The sequence below is a fragment of the Neodiprion pinetum genome, chromosome 2 (assembly GCF_021155775.2).
Source record: "Neodiprion pinetum isolate iyNeoPine1 chromosome 2, iyNeoPine1.2, whole genome shotgun sequence".
NCBI lineage: Eukaryota > Metazoa > Arthropoda > Insecta > Hymenoptera > Diprionidae > Neodiprion > Neodiprion pinetum.
Genome location: NC_060233.1, coordinates 27,560,328 through 27,576,875, shown reverse-complemented (window position 1 = coordinate 27,576,875; position 16,548 = coordinate 27,560,328). Strand labels below are relative to the sequence as shown.

Here is a 16,548-nt window from a genome sequence, read left to right as displayed (position 1 = left end):
AAACGATCCGGAATCCAATCACCGGTTAATCCCTTGCATTACAACAACTGCTTTTACTTCGATTGTAAAAGCCAACTTCGAGAATCTATCGACGTCACAAAAATCCCGACTTTCCATATAACGCTGATTCGAAAGACGAATTAAATCGAGAGGTTGAACGAGTGCATAAAAAGATTTGAAAAACTTTTCCCATTTGTATAATATCGTCAGAAAATAGAAGCATAAAGCTGGCGTAGTGACTGGTATTCAAGCTACGGAATAATGAGTCAAAACAAGCAGATAAAAGATTTCTTCGATTCATATTTTTTTTTATTACAATGCAAAGTAGTCTGACAGCATCCATGAAGTGTAGTCGACGAATACTGGACTGGTAAAAACAATCCATACACCACGTTGGTAATCCCAATGAGAAACTTCATGGGTTTCTGATGAGTAAGCAAAAGTATCCAGACGATAAGACCGGACGAAATTATAGGTATGTTAAGTTTAATATCATTTGAACAAGGTTGATTAATGAAATACAAAACAAATATACCTGTTTCAACGAATGCCTCATATATGGTACACTGAAAAAACTTCGTTAGTTACAGTAACTAGAAAAATTGAGTAAAACAGGTATCGTTAAAAAAACTGTTTGAATATTGTTGGAATTCCGAAAAACGAGGTGCTCGTAACCATTTCGCGCTATCGTCGATCCTTTTTTATAAAAATAGTAACAGATACTAGACTTTCTGGTAACAGTTAGAAAACTAAGTTTCATCTTCTACCTAGAAGTATATTTTTTGATTGTGGTAAAAAATGAAAATAGTTAAGGACTGAGCGGTAACCGGGAATAAAAATTTCTCTCAGTGTATGTCCGATATCTGTGTCTCTAATTTGTGTGTCATCTGTTTGAAAATTTAAAGTCTCGTTGTCACTCTTGTTGCTATATCTGTCTCTCTCTCTCTCTCTCTCTCTGTTTCTATCGTCTCTATGTTCACTTTTCTTATGTTCTAATCTTCTCAGGTCTCTAGCATCAGCTGTATCCTCAGTATTGTTCTAAACGCGGAATAAAGCGAATCATCAAAGCGAATCTCTCTCTTTATTTCGATCTCCACGCATTCTCAAACCCTTTCGCGAACTTTCTGGGATTAAAATTATCGAACTTTCTCTACCACCAAACAATATCTCTGAAAGGTTTTCAAATGCATACATAAATAACAAATTGTTCCTGTGCTGATATTTCGTTGAAAATTTGTTTTTCTGGAATAGTTTCCCTAACATATGCAACAAATTTCAAGACTTGATCGATGGTAACCAAAATCTGAATATTCCTCCATCATCCATTCGATAACCAGTGGTCGAAAAACGCTTTACAATGAGCCCGATCTGCGTAGAAAAGTCCCAGCCAAAAATTGACTCGAAATCATGATCGGTCTGTGCAACTTCCAAAGGTTTTCACAACGGCGATGTGAAGGAACGGGAAGGGCACGGGCTGCGTTTTCGATCAGGGGCACCTGGGCGCACCTGAGCGCACCTGAGAATCCTGATGCCTGGGCCAACAGCCAACAGCCAACAGCCAACAGCCAACAGGTGAGCAGCGAGGATCCGAAAGAAGACAGCATGCTGCCGGTAGTGTCAGTCGGTGATTGTGATGCGTGAGGTGCGTGTGGTGTTCACAGTGCGGTGTCATGCTCTGTGGGTAACATATAAACGTGCGTTTTTCTCCAACTTGGTACACGGTTTTATCCGAAATCATCGCCGACTCTCCTCTCCTATGTCACGTCGTTTTCTCCTGTGGGATGTTCTCCGTTGGCGCCAATTTCGCGCCGACGTCTGATCCTTGATGACGTCTCACTTCATCGCCAAAACGCCCTTACAGACAACGGTTTCAGTCGCAGACTGTGAAAGGTGAGACCGATGTGCATATTCTCATTTTTTACTGGTCTTTTCTTCCACCATTGTTCCCCTGTTTTCATCCCGTTCTCGGTGACACGTGGATAGCGAGAGATAGAGAGAGAGAAAGAGAGAGAAAGAGAGAGAGAGAGAGAGATTTCGTTACGTAAGGAGAAGAAAACGAAAACATTACCGAGAAACAAAGTGGCGAACGTATGTGAACGCTCGTATTACGACGCAGTAAAAGTTGTACGCCATGGCTATTGTGGGTGGGCACATGTCAGGCTTGAATTTAGGATAATGCAGGGCTTGCCGTCCAGCGTATAATATCAACTATTGTTCTCCTCTCGTATGAGGTAAGCCTTGCTCATCCAAACGTTAAATAAAGTCCGATAGCTCCGCTCCCGTACTAGCATCACTTTTCTCAGTACTAAATGTTTTATCTAACTTGTCATCTTGCTATATTTTTATTTTTATTTTTTTGACTCTTTTTTCTTCCTAATTGTTGTCGGCACGACACGTGAAATTGATTTCAAGATCTTCAGTCTGATTTGCAGAAATTCCGAATCCCTTTCAAATCTGTCCATTAACTACAATGAATGTAAGAATGTTACCAGATCTTGGACTCATTGACAAGTTGAATCCTTGACATGTGTCGTAAGTGTCACAAAATGATTCTATCGTTTCAATTTGATTTTAATTTTAAATCAGTTGTTGAAGTTGTTGTTACCCTTGCAGCGGAAATATATTGCCAACTGTAGTTTCATGTGTTACTATCGCCGTATGGTGACGTCAGCAGCAGCTATACATTGTCATTTATAGAGATTTACGATCCCATAATCAACAATCCGAGTCCCTGATCTATAATTCCATCTCGTTAATCATCAATTTTCGGAGAGAATCGGTGCGGAATATCGTCGACACATCGTCGCGATCAGGGCTGTTGCTGACACAGCGTTAGTTTCATTATCGCGTCACTGTTACTTTCGGGACGAACTTCGTCATTTTGAGGATCCATTGTCACGGGTGGACTTCGAATTGATCGCGCAGTCGTGTCTAGTTTCATTCTTAAAAAAAAAAAGACAGAGATTGGAGGCAATTAAAATGATATTATCTGTAGAAATGAAAGAGGGAAAAAAGTGACAGTCGGGTCTGCCCTTTAACACACGCTTGAACGATTTACCCGAATGGGATATTGCGTTGGTACGCACATTTACGATTTTTCGCAACGCATAACCCGTGTAGCTGTGCATCACCCAATTATTTTTCCGCTCGTAAACACGAGCACCGATTCACGGAACATGCGGGATAATTGGCTGTATCGCAGATGCATGAAATCATTGTACGGAAGAAATTTAACGAGATTGGTACTCGTGACGTGAACCGGCTCGATTTTCTCTCCGTTCGTCTCAGTTATTGCATTGAAATGATTATTCGTTGTGTCTGAAAAGCTTCTGCGGGTGAAAGCTGCGATCTGTCAATCTTTCATTTCGCTCGATTCTACCGATGAAAAGAATTTACACTCCGGGTTTCGGACTTGTACGTGTTTCACGTGTAGAATCCATCGCGCCGCGTACGTTGTACAACGAAACGTACTTGTACCTTCGCCCGACACAGGATACGTGACTGGCTATGTGGCTAGGGGGATTTGGTCACGCGCCGTAGATCGTTCGACGGTCAAAGCCGCGTATAAATAAACATGTATTACACATACGCGAGTTTCCGTCGCGGTGTGGATGCAGCCCACACATTACCATGCACCTTGACTACATAGATCGTTTCCATAAGATGCGTAATTATCAGGGCGTATATGTACCCGTAAGAAATAGTTTGATGTTCGATGAAAACAAAGATAAGAACGAAAAACTTGTCTACGAGTTTAAAATAGTCTTTGATGAAGTTGGATGACGATGTCTAACGGTATATGGACGTGTGCGCTATTATACGACCTTTTACCACGCGTAAGGGTAAAAGGGCGTATTTTTCTCCTTTGTATTTATGCTAGAAACATGAGGATACATTCAAAAACGTTTAGATTGAAAAATGGGTCAATTAAAGTGGAACAAACGAAAACCGTCACGTTCAGTAATGGTGTAAGGTCGCATGTGCCCGCCTACGACCTTATACCGTTACGTCCGATATTATTTTCTGACAAAATAAAAAACTTTAACCGTTCTTCCCGAAATCGACAGATCTTTCAAATCAAAATTTTTTACAATCTTTACGAAAAAAGCACAAAAATGGCATATGCGATCTTATACTATTTGTAAATATGATGAATAGAAGTATATTTTTTTGCTGAAAAGGTGTATCCACGAAACATAAGGCCTTTTACTTTTGTTTATTTTTTTAACCAATATTTGTGTAGATGTGCGTCTTGAGTAGTTTTGTAGCGAATATGACAAACAATAAACTGTACACCCTTTTACCGCCAAATTTTAATTTTTGGCACATACGTCCCTGTATCGTTAGACATGCGATATACCTACAGCACTTAGTGTCTAGACGAGTTGAAAAAAAAACTAATTGTGATGTTTTCAGACAGTCTTTGCTCGCAAGATTTTGTGTGGGATGTTTTGTTTACACAGTAATTATGCTAGCAAAATTATGTGTAAAAAAAAATTCATACAATACTCGACAATTTTAATTGGCTTAAACCTGTGCACGCTCCAGAGGACAGATTTCACGAAAAATTAGGACATCGCAAAGAAAATTCTACCGCAAATATGCTCAAAAATAGATTAACTGACTTTTCAAGCGTGAATAGAAAAATTTGTACGATCGTTAATATTTTTTATCGAATGCAACAATATTCAAATTAGTTAGAAAATAGTTTTGGTTGATAAGTGGAGTAGTTGCCATGAGGACTTTTAAAAACAGGTATATAGATGACCGGAGTTTTAGCAAATTCATTTTTTCAATTCGTACTGCCAGAGCGAAAAATTGGTATTACAATTCTTCCCCATTAACCGTTTTTAACGTCTGGCTAATTTTATTCTTGCAATTACTTCACCTTTTTTTTTTTTTAATTCTCTGTCGTTACGGTCCTTCATCAGGCACACACAATGCACACAACAGTTATACAACGAAGTGGGCATGAAAATTCGCAAGCCCGAGAGCTTTCAGAAGAAATCCCGTCAGCGAAACAGGGGTGAATGGGTGCGCGCGTGCCGTTTATTTATCATTCCATAGGGTATGAATTTATCGCCATATTCGGTGAATTTATGCCCGTTGGAGGCGGTGGTGTTCCGCGGTTCTTCCCTTTTCCTCAACGAAATACGCGGCCACTCGTCTTTCCGTGTGTCAAGCATAGCTACATTTGTCAGCCCGCCGTGCGTATACGCGTACCATGAAATATCCACTTGGTCTTTTCCTTCGGTTTATCCATCTGGGACATAATATTATATCTGGACGATTTACGAGACTCTAGACGCTTGTCGAGGGCTCTGATTGGTCGAGGGCGAAGCGAGCGCCGGACGAAATGTGAAATCAACATCAATCGCGCATGCGCCTGCGCGCTGGCGCCACTTAACCTCTCCGATGAACTCTTCTCCTAACCGCTCTTCAACCTCAGTTGCTGGGAATTTTTATTGCGGTAGACGGGGGGCTTTATTGTATCAAGCAGGCGGCGGTGATATGAAAAGGCTGTAGATGTTTTTGATCGAAAATAAATTTCAACCTGACGCCGGATTCTCAAGGACGACAGGCGACGCACTAGGAAGGTATTACGTCACGCCTACGCCATCGGAATGGTAATCGCGCTCCTCGATCACCATAAATCTGTTGTATACCTTATCCGTAACAATTCCCACGTCAATTTGGAACCCTCCAAGCCCCCAGCTGCAAAGCTTACCTCAGAATAAGACGAGGAAAATGAAAGATTTGCATAGCCTGTCGCTCGATATATCTGGTCATTTTGCACGATCGATTTGGGAATCGGTTCTTACAACACATTCAGCAATTTCTAATCATTTTCAACTCTCCCCAGGTGACGCCATGGTCGTCTTCAAGCCAACGGAAGAGATGGCGCTGACGCAACAGGCGTCCCCGAAACTGCGACGATCGAGGAGACTCTCATCAACGCGAGGGTTGGTGCCGAAGAATATAAGGGAACTGGGAGAGCGTGATCTGAATCAAAAACTGGGACTTTGCCCGATTATGAGCGTGAGGACCACGGATAAAAAGAGTCTGGATCGTGGTCGACTGTCCCAGGAATGGGATTTCAATGAAAAAATCAGTCTCAGTAGCGGATCCAGTCCCAGGATCGATCTTAGGGCTGGTTTTGAGCTCGCTAAGGACTCTGCAAGGTTGGCCGAGCTCAGAGGAGAAGGAAAGAACTCATCGCAGTGGTACGTTAACCGTACTGCCTGCAAGGACTCCAGGGTCATTCAGGAAAACGTGATAAAGAGCGACTCGAAGTACGAGATCGGAGTGCCGAAGGAGTCCGGAAAAGTCCCAGGGAAAACGAAGGTGCAGAGGAATCGAGAGAGTGAAACTGCAGGCTCGTCCTCTAAGACCATGCAGAGGTCGTCGAGGGATGGAGAAAAGACGACGGGGACGAAGAGCAGATCAAAAGTGAGCAAGGATAAAATCGAAAAGGCAAACGACTCGATATCGAAAAGGTTGGAGCTGATACACGAACTGAATCAAAGGATTCTTGCTAACTACGAAAAGTTCCAGCAAAAGTCGAAAAGGTCGCATTCGAAGAGCTCGAAGGACTCGAAGGAAGCCTTGAGAGGTTTGAGGAGGGATTCAGAGGTCAGCGGCCGAAAGCCGGCCGAAAACTTGAGCACAGTTTCCAAAGAGTTGATCGCCTACTCTCAGGTGACTAAAACGAGGCAGAAGACCATTGACCCCACACGAGATACACAGGACTTTCAACGACAGAAATCTGACACGGGCAAGTTTACATTTTCTCGCGATTATTGCGAGCGTCTCGTCTCGAAGCTGGACAAGCCCGAAACAAATCGCAAGAAGGGAAGGGCACCAGTTCCGCCCAAGAAACAACCTTCAAACCCGAAGACGTTGCGTGACGTTAATGAGAACTTCAGCATGGCTCCTAGAGCGAATTTTTACCAACCCCAAAATCTACCCGAAGTCTGTGAGCCCAGCTTCAAGGTTACGCGAAAACCACACTCCACCGTGTCGAGCCACACTGAGAGAAAAAAGCTCTCTAAAGACAATGGGTCGAGGTTTTGCTTGGAAGAGGAAAAAGACAAGAAAAAGATGATCACAGTCCCGAAAGTGAATCCTGTTCTTTCCACAGAATCTGCTTTGAAAGATGCCCGTCAGGGTGAGCTACACGAACCAAAATGCGTGCCTGTGCTAACCAAAAGTGAGAACGTTTCATCCGGGATGTCGGATCATATTCGAAGGATATCTGAGAGACCAGATGATGGTGAGACTATCCTGGAAAAGAGGATCCTCGACGACTTGAACCGCACGATCAGCAAATTCGACGTTGAAACAGACACGCCGCAAGTCTCGGTGACGGAAAGCCAATCTTCAACTGGGAAGACCGAGAGTTTCAGCTCGGATTCCATTGAGAGTGGCTCTTCTCCATCGACGAAAATGAAGAACGGGAGTTTCGACTCCAGCTGCTGCCACGTCGAGCCCTTCAATTCCTCTTGGGACTCGGGTGTCGGTGGCGACGTTTGCGGGGGCAGCGGATGGGTGAGAGTTCACACCGGAATCGAGAGTAGCCTGGTTTACCTGACCTTGGAAACAACGGCCAAGGACGTTTGCAGGGACATGCTCCTTGGGGAGGACCTGTCCCTTTTCGTGCAGGTGAGTCGCCTCCGTTTTCTTTATCACGTTATCCCTTCCACGTCTGGAATCTTGATATTTGCAAATCTACAGCTAGGTCATGTAGAAATTAAAGCTATTCCGGGGAGGATTACAAAACAAGCCATCTTATTTCAAGTACGTGATGACAATGCCTTGGATCGCACATTATACTTTCAAGTAAGCGAATTCTTTTTTGGAAATGACAAGCACACTACTGATTCATTAACTTCGAAATCGTTCTTGTTGTACGAAAAATGAGATAAATCTCAGCGTGACTTAAAAAGACTTTAACTGACTTGACGTTGCTTCACGGAGTGAAAAATGGCTGAAAACAGTTTCAAACGATTTCACGTAACTTTCACACAACTCCACTCAACGTTCAGAGATTCAGAGGTAGAATCGAGCACGAAGTCCTGCCCCTATCCTGCAGGAATTCGTATGTAAAAAGTTTCGTCTCCACCCTCTGAATTTTTTTTTCCGGTGTTAGCTTGGAATTCATAAGGTTTTCCAGGATTTCATAGGTCCGATACGACGTCAACTCTGGGGTAGTTGCATATTGTACCGCGTAGTTGAAATTTCTACATTGTTTTGTTCATGTCTCGAGCGTTTGCTTTTGATTACCAACCTCGCAAATCTCGACGCGACTCGACATCCAGATTCCTGATCTCGTTACGAAGATTCCCGCTTGTCTAACGAGCATCTGTTTGGCAAATTAGCGAAAAGCCTTATTATATCCGCGACCATTCGCGTTGGCGCGGCACTTTAAGGGGACCAGTACTGATTTTTTCAAAAGACATCAGTGGTCCAAAATCAACTTGTTTCGCAATCAAAATTCGTTTCTCATCAAAAAGAATTCTAGGAAAAAAATGTGTGCCGTAAGGATTATTTCGTGCGAAAAGCTTCCTCGCGACGACTCATAAATTTGGGGATTAGAAAATAACCTAATTCTACGCATGGACTTTAAGAACCGCCAGTGACGTTATCAGGCTGAGTTCGACCTGAAGTTTGCGCATTTAACTTACAAGGCACCAAAAGGGCAAATCGAGTGATTGTCTTGAAAATGTCCTTTGGCCACCATTTTGTTTTGAAAAAAATTTGATGTTGATCTGAAATGAACTGTGATTAAACAATGAATCGATTTTGGACACCGTTGGATCTTCTGAAAATAGCTCCACTGCTCCTCTTGAAGAAATAAGTATACGATGTACGTCGCTGATTACGTGCGGTGGAATCGCAGACCAGTAATCAATTACCAGTCACCGCACGTTTCGCGTATTTTCTAGCCGCACCAGCGGCCTCACACCGCTCGTTAAAATTCCTCAGAATTCTCCGCAAGTCATTTCCCGGAGCGTATGCATCCCGCGCGGTCTTTACCACCCCGGATCTTTGCTTGTCATCTGGTGCGAGTTTCAGCGGGTATACATACACTCTGGTAAAACAGGAAATTCGCCGTTTCTCGAAAAAGAAATTTTCATTCTTCATATTCAATTTAACAGACAATGCAGACCTCCGTCGTTCAGATTTTTCAACGTAAATTTATTCGCTCCTTTGTCCCCGAAAACTGGAATGAAGAAAATGAATGGAAAAACGTGGAATGATAATTTAAACGTTATACTTTAAATCAAGAGCAATATTTCTTCACTCCGTATTCCAGCTGCGAATTCAAGGTTCTAAAGACAGAGAGAGAGAGAAAAGAGAATTACCGCTGTCTTCAAACCGAACAAATCAGCAGTTTAGTGCCGATGACGGTGGACTTAGTATCAATTATCGGTAATTACAAGTTACAGTAAAGCTCTGGCTCGTGTTTCCTCTTTCGGAAAGAGATTCAAGGGTGATATTCTCCAGTAATCAGTACCACCCTTCACCTAAGCTCGGGAGATTTTTTTAATCAACTCCTTTGAGCTTTAAAGAGAATATTTTGTGATGAGAAGCCCGGGTTTTGCCCCAGTTGTTTCCTGTGATCCCGGGAACGAGATGAGAAATAAATTTGAGGATCCCATTTTCCGTTCGGAGCAGCCACCGCATGTTCGCCAGAATCAAGTGATGTACAGTCGGAGCCTGTCAATATCATCGCTAGAGCTGCAGCCGGTATTTTTCCAATTATCTCCAGGTAGAACGATATCGCAAATCTCCTGCCAAGAGGTCGGGGAAAAATTTCCGCCTATTGATTTCCCTCCCCCCCTCTTGTCCTCCCTTTCGATTCACACGCAGCGAGCAGCCGGGTCCGAACAAAGATTTGGTAAACCTGCTCGCCCTTGTGGAAGGGCCAAAGTCTTTTTCGCGTAAAAATAACAAAGGCTCTTATCGATATCTAGACCTTGGATAATACTTAGGAAACTTTTAACGCTCCGACATCCATTTGACAAATCGATATTACCAACCGCATGAAGTCGCAGGCTATCATTATCACCACGTTATTATTCCTGATATTCTTGATTCAGCAGCCAGCAAGCTCAGATGACCGGCTCTTTGACCGAAAGCACTCAGGAAAAGCAGCTTTTCTTAAAATCACGGAATTCTCCGTGCCAACCAATTTCGTTTAAGCAATGGGAATGGATTAGTTGCTCCGTAACGTTGAAAGTTTTCGCCTGTCGAGATTAACTTCTATGTACCAAGCCTAGGCTACCAGCTTGAACAATGGTTCCATAATGGAGATGACAACGAAAACCCGAATTTTCTGAAACAATGATTTTATCACTTTTCTACAGACCAGCCACATTCTCAAGGTAAATAACCTGGCTTAAAAATTTTCTACAATCCTTGCTAAATAAGCCAACTGATGATAGTTATCATGGTTTCCTCAGTCACAGTTCTCTTATTCGGTTCTCTTCTACTGTAATACCCAATTGGAGGCATTTAAACAGTCGGCATGCATTGCCAGTATCTGATGAAATTGATTTTGTAAAAAGACTGTTTTATCTCGAGCTTCCGGGTTTCCGGTAGGGAGAGAAATTACTGGTTCAACTTATTCCACCATGGAGTTTTACACGTGACAGATGATTTTCCGTTAGACATTTACTACATTTTCAGTGCTGGTAGCTTTATTGAACAGCAGTATCCGCCAGCATTGGCATTGCAATAATTCTTACAACCTAGCCGTTTGTTACAAGCGCACTCACTCAACAGGGCAGTAAATTCAACTAGCTGTTTATTTCTGTATTTGAAATGTCCCAAATATCTGTATTGATTATGCATCAATGCTATCTGGTAAACCGTCAGTACCACTTGCAGAAAATAACCCGCAACAAAATAACCTGCGATAATATATCCTGGAAACGACAGAACCCTAATTAAAATAACTGGAGTTAAAGTAACCGGAGTTAAAATAATCTATTTCAAAATAACCTCCAACTAATTAACCACACTGATAGGAACCTTAATGAGTAGAGAATGGAATGTGGGATTCACGCATTGCAAACAATTCGTTATTCTGTCGGTATCCAACCACAATACACCATCCCGTACGAAAAACATGGAAGATGACTGTCGCAGCCCAAAGTATTGTGTATTATCATATTGTGTTGACATTTTTCGTGTGCAGTGGTATCGATAGTTTTGATAAGACCGTAATAATCTAATGATAATAATAACGATGGTAACAATAATTCAATTATCAAATAAACATAATGAACACAATTTAAAATACGTAATTCACTAATAATTATTACAGTATTTCCATTATCATTTTCATCCTTTTTGTAGGGTATATGTGTAGCGGTTATTTTTCACCAAGTCATTTATATCACGATTATTCTATTCCAGGTCGTTTTTATCGGGGTTATTTTGTCGTGGTATTTTTTTTTTTTTTTTTAGCTCATTTTGTTGGTCGTGGATGCTATCTGACTTGTCGGTACCACTTAAGCATTCGATTTTATCTCGAGCATGGATGCAATTTTCTTTCCTGGAAAGAATCCTAATGATCGGGTTTTCTAGGAATGTCTACGTATCTCGAATCTTGAATTTCAAGCCTTCGACGTTTCCGTTTTCACATTACCTGGTTCATTGAAATGCGACGTAGCGTTCCGGGAGTGATTCAAACAGGATTAGGGTTTCGAAGTACGGGATGACCTCCGATCTCAAACTCTTCCACAGTTTAACCACCATTTACTGTTTATGTTGAGAGTTACATGTTGCAGTTTGTCCTGAAGGAGTCCACCTCTCCTAGCGATTCGACAAACTCATCTTTTCCTCTTCTTTCCTTCTCCCCTTCATCCTAACGATCTTTTGATCCTTCCAAGGAATCGCGGCTATATAGCCATAGAAAGCTGTTAACTTTGAATTTGAATATCTGATAAGAGGTGCAGATCCGGGTCAATGAGTGGGAACGTCTTGAATATTCAAGAGATTAGCTTTATCTTTGAAGAGCACTTTTAGCGCCTCGATCCTGCTCATAAACACGCTCATTTCCCCAGGCGGGAGCCTTTCTTTCAGCACTAGGCGCACATGTCAATAGTCAACAGCCAGTATTGCTTTGATCGTAGCACTCAACTTGCGGAAAAATACTGCCAGCAAAGAGGTCATTTACCGTCTGGATGATTGTGGAAAAAGGTTGGGGAACGGGAAAACTACCCTCAACAGTTATTTGAGAAAATTTTAATAAACTTTGCCATCCTTGGAGCCGTTTCAATATCATTTCCAGACGTTGAACAAGCGGTGTGCGGCAGCTGCACCTGCTGCTTCCGGTGCAACCGTAACGAAATACGTATTAGACTCTAGCTTCTCTGTAGTTGGGGCCCAGCTGCACCTGCTCGTGGTCGAGCAGAAGCCAGAGAGGCGATATTGGTTTCCAGACGGCGATGACCAGCGAGATAGTTGACTCATCGGCAGTCGGTTACTTGGGTTGGTGGGAAATCACGGATACCTGCTCCTAAGAAACCTTGCTACTGCAAAATTAGCAAGAGTCAGGACATTTTTTTGCACCCAAATTGCTCCAGCACTGTTTTTCAAGCCCTGAAAATATGATAATCGATTAAGGTTCACAAGGTTCATAAGGTTCTGTTCCTCCGATCACTTTATTAAGAAAGTGAATTCCGCGTAATGGATTAAAGATAGCCTCTGGAAATCCTTGGATTGCGGTAAGACATAGTAGGGTTTTTGCTTGTTTATCGTTGCTGATTTTTCCACGGAAAGGGTGCACCTATACTTGAACGTAGAGGTGGTGGTGGCGGGTGGAGAGAGAGATTTCGTGCGGTTGCAGGAGGCAAAAGGAAAAGAGCAAACTGCGCGAGAAGGGGGGGGGGGGGGGGGTGATGGGAGGTGATCGAAAAGGAAAGCAAGGGATCTCAACCTCGTAGTAAAACTTTTCGGAGAAGATATACGCCCGAAGTTTGGGAATTATTTCAAGCGACATCCGGTGAACTCCTACGAGTTTCTCCAGAGACAAATCTAATGGAGCTTTTTTACCGAATCCTCGAATCTTTGCTTCCCGGGAGACCAGCCCGGGTTCGACCGAGTTCACCCGGGGTTAACCGAACCCTGCCGATGTTGATGTTGCAATTAATTTACGAGCGAACAAGCAAACGATGCAACTTAGTTGATGTCGAGGCCAAATTTTGACGGTTATATTGAAATGAATTCACCTGACTCCAACTCGCAAACGTGTCATTCTTGTATTATCCGTGATGATTGAATTTTGAATTTGTACAAAATCTGGCGAAATAAAGTGATCGTACTTTCAAGAAAACCTTCGTCGCTTTCTTCTGAATCAGATTCCATTTTATTCGTCTTCCGGTATCATCACCATAAATCGATATCCAATTAGAACTGTAAAAATTTTGGTTCGTTCGTTGCTTCTCGTGAACTGACCAAAATGGTGATAGCTATGGGATACGAGATGTGAAAAGTCACAGAATGCGCACCACCGCCACCCGCATCAAACCTGAAAATCAAAGTGACAGTAAATAGACGTGGCCAAAGAGCAGGAAAACTTTTCTCGATGATGAAAAACTGAGAGTCGGAAGTTCCAGTCCATTCTTTTGCTGTATCGAACCTGCCACCGACTACGGCGCTACGGCGGATAAAATCTGCTAACCGGGATCTTATCTCGGCTTCGGTTTTTTTTTTTTTTCGTTCTTCTACGAGAGAAGGCATCTGGACCACTTTGGAACTAAAGCTAAATGGTGTTGGACGGCAGTCAAATGGCGTTAGATTGATCCCGTAATGTGGTATGTAAGCCTTATGCTCTGTGGGTGTGCGTTTACTCGTAGCAGTCGAGAGGCAGGGGCGTACCAAATGTATCGCTCCTAATTGCCGGACCGTTAACATTTAATTACTCTATGTACAGACGCGTGCGGGGGTCAAGGGGAACCAGTCAAGGGGGCAGCTTACTACTAATCCCGACTAAATCTCCAGCCCAAGCAAACTGGTTTAATCGTTTATTTATAGCTCTGGTACCGAAACCGACAGACCAGTGGCGGTGGCTGCTGTGCTAACGTCTATCGTTCGGTTACCCTCACCTAAACGGAATTTAAAGCTAATCACTTCTCGTTCTGGGGAAGACTTAATATTAAAAACTTCTTCCGCTACCGCCTGGATGGTATGTATCAATTCACATCCGCTTTCGTGCCGTACGAGCTTGCAGACATTGATTAGTGGATTAAAAATCTCGGCTATGAATAAATTTCTTAATCGGTTAGTTCTTTCATATTTTCATGTCCTCCTGGCGGCAAGCCCAAGCGTTACCAAAGTTATGTCGACTTGAATGGAGACACACCATATTTTGGCTACCTCAAATTCTCAGCGTGACATCAAATCGAGACGCTTGTGAATTTTTACAGCTAGCATCTGGCCGCAACTCAGTTGATCCACCAAACAAGCAGACAAAAAACTCTGTGGAAATTAGTTGAATCTATTAATGGAATCATAGTACTTGGGGCATGGATGTTTAGGCGGTTAGACTTCTCAGACTTTCACTTCACGTTACTGTACATTTGTCACTTTGGTGGATTAAAATTGAGAATCGCCGGGCGTATGGAATTTTAAGAAAAAGTAGAACGTGAAAAATCCTGATATCTCGCTCAATCTCCCACTTTTACTTTGCATGGAATCCTTTCATTGGACGTGATGAACATTGAAGCAGCCTTTCAACCGGATAAAATTCGATTGGTGATAACTTATTCATAGAAAATAAAAAGAACAGAAAAATATTCAAACAACTGGCTTAGACTATGGCACATTTTTTTACACTTTTTATGTACAACGTCGAAGAGCAGTTAATCACGAAATAAGGTATAGGTTCTCACTACTCACGTTTCTAGAAACAATGCTGTATAACCTGATGGAGGAAACAACGAAAAGAACGTGATCGAAAAAACCTGATCAAACACAACGCATCCGATAGGCGCCAAATGCGACACTGTCTCGTAAAGAGGAAGCCGTGTTCAAATCCAGGAACGTGAATTTGAGTACCTGTACAAGTTGCCCGTTTCAGCGTTCCACGTCAACCGCCACTCGACTCGTATAACGTAGAGCTACCTGTGCAAGGTATTGATTTTCGTGCAACTCCGCTGCGCTGAACTGCTGGTAATAATGATCATTTTTACTCGACTAATTAGACGAGTGGCCAATTTAACTGTAAAAAAATCTAGCACAATTTCGCAGGGAGATCGTTTTGGTGTTAGGTTTACAACCCATGACGCCCATCCTGCAAAAGCGCACTGACATCGAATTACGAACGAGACTTTGTTCGCAACCCAAAATATCCAGATATCCAGGAGTTGATAATGTTCTAGCTGCACAACTTCTACGGCTTTTCCACCAGCGTGTTGTCGGATCTGCGTTGAATATTTTACGATGAAGCCTTTTCGCTAGGAACATTTACCGCATCTATTTGACGGCTTACGTGCTAAAGCCCTTAGCCGATATCCGTCTCGTTGCTTATTAATAATGCAAGTGTTATCCCAGGTAGCACTGTATATGGAAGAAAAAGGCATCACGCTATTTTGACGTTGAAAGACTTCACTCTTTACAATTTAACATAAAAGGAAATTGTTGTTATCACGTAGTGAAATTCACCGTTAAGAACATTTCACCATCTTTCACTTCAGTTTCAAGTTCATACATCTACAATTTGGTTCGAATTTGCCTCTGTGGCAAGCGAATTTCTTTCCACAAACGTGACTCCAATCTTCAAAACTTCTATAAGCTTGCGCACACGAATGCATATTCTCATAAAAAATTTGTGATATTTGTAAATTATTGCACGAGTTTTTCCACGAAGCCAGCGAGTGAAAATTTCAACAGTATTTTGCTGTACATGCCTGAGCTTTCAGCAGTAAATTCTTACCCCCCCAGTCAAGGGGTGTTGAACCGTTTTACAAATGCACCCTTGGGCTGCCCCTCTTCAGTTCTGCAGGAAAGCCGCGGTGAACCAATAAGGGGGATCGTCTCGCTCTGGCCGTCAAGCTTCGGTATTCTCGGGCAATGGAGAAGCCTACGATACGCTGGAGGTTTGAGGGAGCAGCGTACTAAAGGGCCGAATGTTTATTGCGCGGACACCACTCGCTGCCTTAAGATGAAACATCCGTCCTGCGGGTAACCTCAGGGACTCCCTTCGCTTGACATTACATGCATTTCAAATCACTGTCAGACTGTTGCCGTAATAATAAAAGGCACGCAATATTCTCGTTTATCATTTTTTGGCTTAATTTTTGATCCTGATTTTGGCAAAATAGGATCAATGGTTTGTACGGATGCTCTGAGAGAAATTTTTAGTTCCGGTTACCGGTCAGTCCTTAACTATTTTCATTTTTTACCATAATCGAAAAATATAGTTCCAGGTAGAAAATGAAAACTAGTTTTGCAGCTGTTACTATTCTTTCTCATTACGATCACTGTTACTATATTTTCTTGTAACTGTTGCGAAAATTTAACGCTTGTGCAACAATA

General features: G+C 42.5%; 1 protein-coding gene across 1 annotated transcript in view; it reads left to right on the top strand.

Moving 5' to 3' along the window:
• Window positions 1-1,627: 1,627 nt before the first annotated feature.
• Phlpp (PH domain leucine-rich repeat protein phosphatase) overlaps window positions 1,628-16,548 on the top strand; it is a 99,838-nt gene continuing 84,917 nt past the window's right edge. The window contains exons 1-2 of the mRNA XM_046610454.2: window positions 1,628-1,890; window positions 5,864-7,662. Coding sequence (XP_046466410.1) covers window positions 5,872-7,662 — 1,791 coding nt within the window. The 5' untranslated portion in view covers window positions 1,628-1,890; window positions 5,864-5,871. The remainder of the gene's footprint in view (window positions 1,891-5,863; window positions 7,663-16,548) is intronic.